Source organism: Pteropus vampyrus, unplaced genomic scaffold, assembly GCF_000151845.1.
Source record: "Pteropus vampyrus isolate Shadow unplaced genomic scaffold, Pvam_2.0 Scaffold235, whole genome shotgun sequence".
In the NCBI taxonomy this organism is placed as follows: Eukaryota; Metazoa; Chordata; class Mammalia; order Chiroptera; family Pteropodidae; genus Pteropus; species Pteropus vampyrus.
In genome coordinates, this window is record NW_011889016.1 from 363,777 (window position 1) to 366,627 (window position 2,851).

General features: G+C 58.7%; 1 protein-coding gene across 1 annotated transcript in view; it reads right to left on the reverse strand.

Annotated features, from left to right (window-relative positions):
* Positions 1–2,851, reverse strand: part of LOC105301314 — a 20,721-nt gene that overhangs the window by 10,368 nt on the left and 7,502 nt on the right. The window contains exons 2-5 of the mRNA XM_023519753.1: positions 2,691–2,725; positions 1,927–2,017; positions 1,051–1,079; positions 285–375 (exon numbers count right to left, since the gene is read on the reverse strand). Of these exons, the coding sequence (XP_023375521.1) occupies positions 285–375; positions 1,051–1,079; positions 1,927–2,017; positions 2,691–2,725 (246 nt within the window). The remainder of the gene's footprint in view (positions 1–284; positions 376–1,050; positions 1,080–1,926; positions 2,018–2,690; positions 2,726–2,851) is intronic.

Below are 2,851 nucleotides of genomic sequence, written 5' to 3' on the forward strand. Positions count from 1 at the left end.
GGCAAACTCGGCAGAACCCGCACGCGCGGCGGAGCAGTGACACCCAGCTGTCCTCTCACACACGCTCCGCCCCTTCCTCATCCAGAGCCTTTTCTGTCTCTCGCATTTTCTGCGAGTCCCCACCCAGCTGGTTCCTTCTGAGCAGCATCCCAGGAAGCACGACACATGCTGCAGCCAGTGGCACAGGCACCTCTGACACGGTCCTGAGCTCAATTCCGGGCCCTGAGTCCCCGCCCCTGGCGCTCCGTCCTGCACTGAGGACATGCCCAGGGCTCAGCACTTACCGCAGGCAGCGGCTCCTCGGGATACATGGTGATGCCGATAGTGTCAATGCGGTTCATTAGCACAGGTGAATTTTCCCTGGAAGGCACACTCCTAGGACGGTCAGAAGAGACATGTGTTGGCCAGGGGGCCCTGGACTGTGGAGGGTCTTGGGGCCCTTGGGACCTGCTTGGGACACGGGCTCACCCCAGTGCTTTCCTTTGCTCTGCAGAGGCTGGACACCAGCATCCCGCGGGACACCCTGTGAGTGACTGCTTCAGACTTCATGGCAAAGGGCAGATTCCCAAAGCAGGTGGCAAGGGAGGGGTCACCTGGGAGGTGCCCAGGCACAGGGAGGTTAGTCTGAATAAGCGGCGGGAGCCGCCAACAGCTCTGTCATTCAGGGCAGCCAGCCAGCAACGGCCCCAGGTTTGGCAGGAGGGAGATTTTCGAGTTTGCCAATAGTGGGTGGCCATGGCTCCAGGTGTAGGACACAGACAGAGGCTAATGGTCCCCAGGAGAGGCCCAAAGAGGACCCAGACTCTCAACCTCGCACAGGCTCATAGACAGATGGGAATAAGTGAGCACTGTGTGTGCCTTACGATGTCGGAGGCAGCGTCAGTACCGACTCTGCCGTGAGCTGCACGGTTGGCCGCACGGTTAGTAATGACACGAGCTACCACCTGTCTATGTGTCGACAAAGTCCCACCAGGAGCCAGCAGGGGTTAGTGTCCCGCAGACAGCTGTGTCTCGGAAGCTTAAAAAAGTCTGGCGAGCGTACGCACTTACCAGGGTGACATAAAGTTGTCAGTGAGTTTCTATGTGGGGAGGGGAAAAAGGAAATATCGTGACATTAAAACCGAAGTGGCTGACACTCAGCTCATCGCACACTAAATTCAAGCTAACTTTTACTGGATTTTCAGTACCACACCCTGGCGTCCCCCTGGGCTGGGACAAGACCCTCAGTGGGATGGACCCCTCCTCCCACCGCCCGTGACACGTGCTCCTGCGTTCTCCCTGCTCCTTCAGGAAACACCCAGAACGGGACTTCTGGCTCACAGGACAGAGGCGCCACTGGTCTTGCCCAGGAGGTGGCTTGGCCTGGGCCCCACTAAGAGTTTTTTGGTAGGAGGAAGTGGCTGGGACGGACAGGCCTGCTTGGTTGGACTATGGCCTAAGCTGTGACTGTTGTCATCCCTGCTCCCTCTGCAGACCAGTGCCAGTGTCTGTAACACGGATCCTGATGCCAGGCTCGGCTCTGAGGGCCCTGCGGTGGCCTCACTGGACCAGGTATGTGCCCCCTACATGGACCCAGCCCCTCCCTGCTGGCCCATCGTGTCGAGATCAGGTGGTGGGGCAGACAGGTGGAGCCGGTGGCAGACGGTACACTTGGCAGAACCCGCACGCGCGGCGGGGCAGTGACACCCAGCTGTCCTCTCGCACACGCTCCGCCCCTTCCGCATCCAGAGCCTTTTCTGTCTCTCGCGTTTTCTGCGAGTCCCCACCCAGCTGGTTCCCAGGGAGCAGCATCCCAGGGAGCACGACACATGCTGCAGCCAGTGACACAGGCACCTCTGACACGGTCCTAGCTCCGTTCCGGGCCCTGAGTCCCCGCCCCTGGCGCTCAGTCCTGCATGGAGGACATGCCCAGGGCTCGGCACTTACCGCGGGCGGCGGCTTCTTGGGATACCTGGTGATGCCGATAGTGTCAATGGGGGTCATTTCCACAGGTGAATTTTCCCTGGAAGGCACACTCCTAGGACGATCAGAAGGGACACATGTCGGCCAGGGGGCCCTGGTGCTGTAGAGGGTCTCGGGGCCCTTGGGACCTACGTGTCACACAGGTTCACACCAGTGCTTCTCCTTAGCTGTTCAGAAGCTGGACACCAGCATCTCCAGGGACACTCTGTGACTGACTGCTCTTGACTTCACGGCACTGGGCTGGTTCCCCAGATAGGTGGCAAGCGAGGGGTCACCTGGGAGGTGCCCAGGCGCACGGAGGGAAGTCCGAACAAGCAGGTGAGTGCCTCCAGCACCTCTGTTGGTCAGGGCAGGGGCCAGAAAAGGCCCCGGGTTTGGCAGTAGAAAATTTTGGAATTTGCCAAGAGTGGGGGACCATGGCTCACGGTGTAGGACAGAGACAGAGGCTGTGGGTCCCCAGAAGAGGCCCAAAGAGGACCCAGACTCTCAACCTCACACAGGCTCACAGACACATGGGAATAAGTGAGCACCACGTGTGCCTTACGTTGTCGGAGGCAGCGTCAGTACCGACTCTGCCGTGAGCTGCAGATAGCCACACGGTTAGTAATGGCACGAGCTACCACCTGTCTACTTGTCGACAAAGTCCCACCATGAGCCAGCAGGGGTTAGTGTCCTGTGGACAGAATGTCTCAGAAGCTTAAAAAATTCTGGCGAGTGTATATACTTACCAGGGTGCAGGCGCGATGAACTTGTCAGTGAGCACCTAGTGGGGAAAAGGAGTAAATTAAAAATGCTGTTGCTGACATGAGCTCATCGCACACAAAATCAAACCACCGCCTACCAGATATTTAGTTCCATACTTTGGTGTTCCCGGGGCTGGGACAGGACC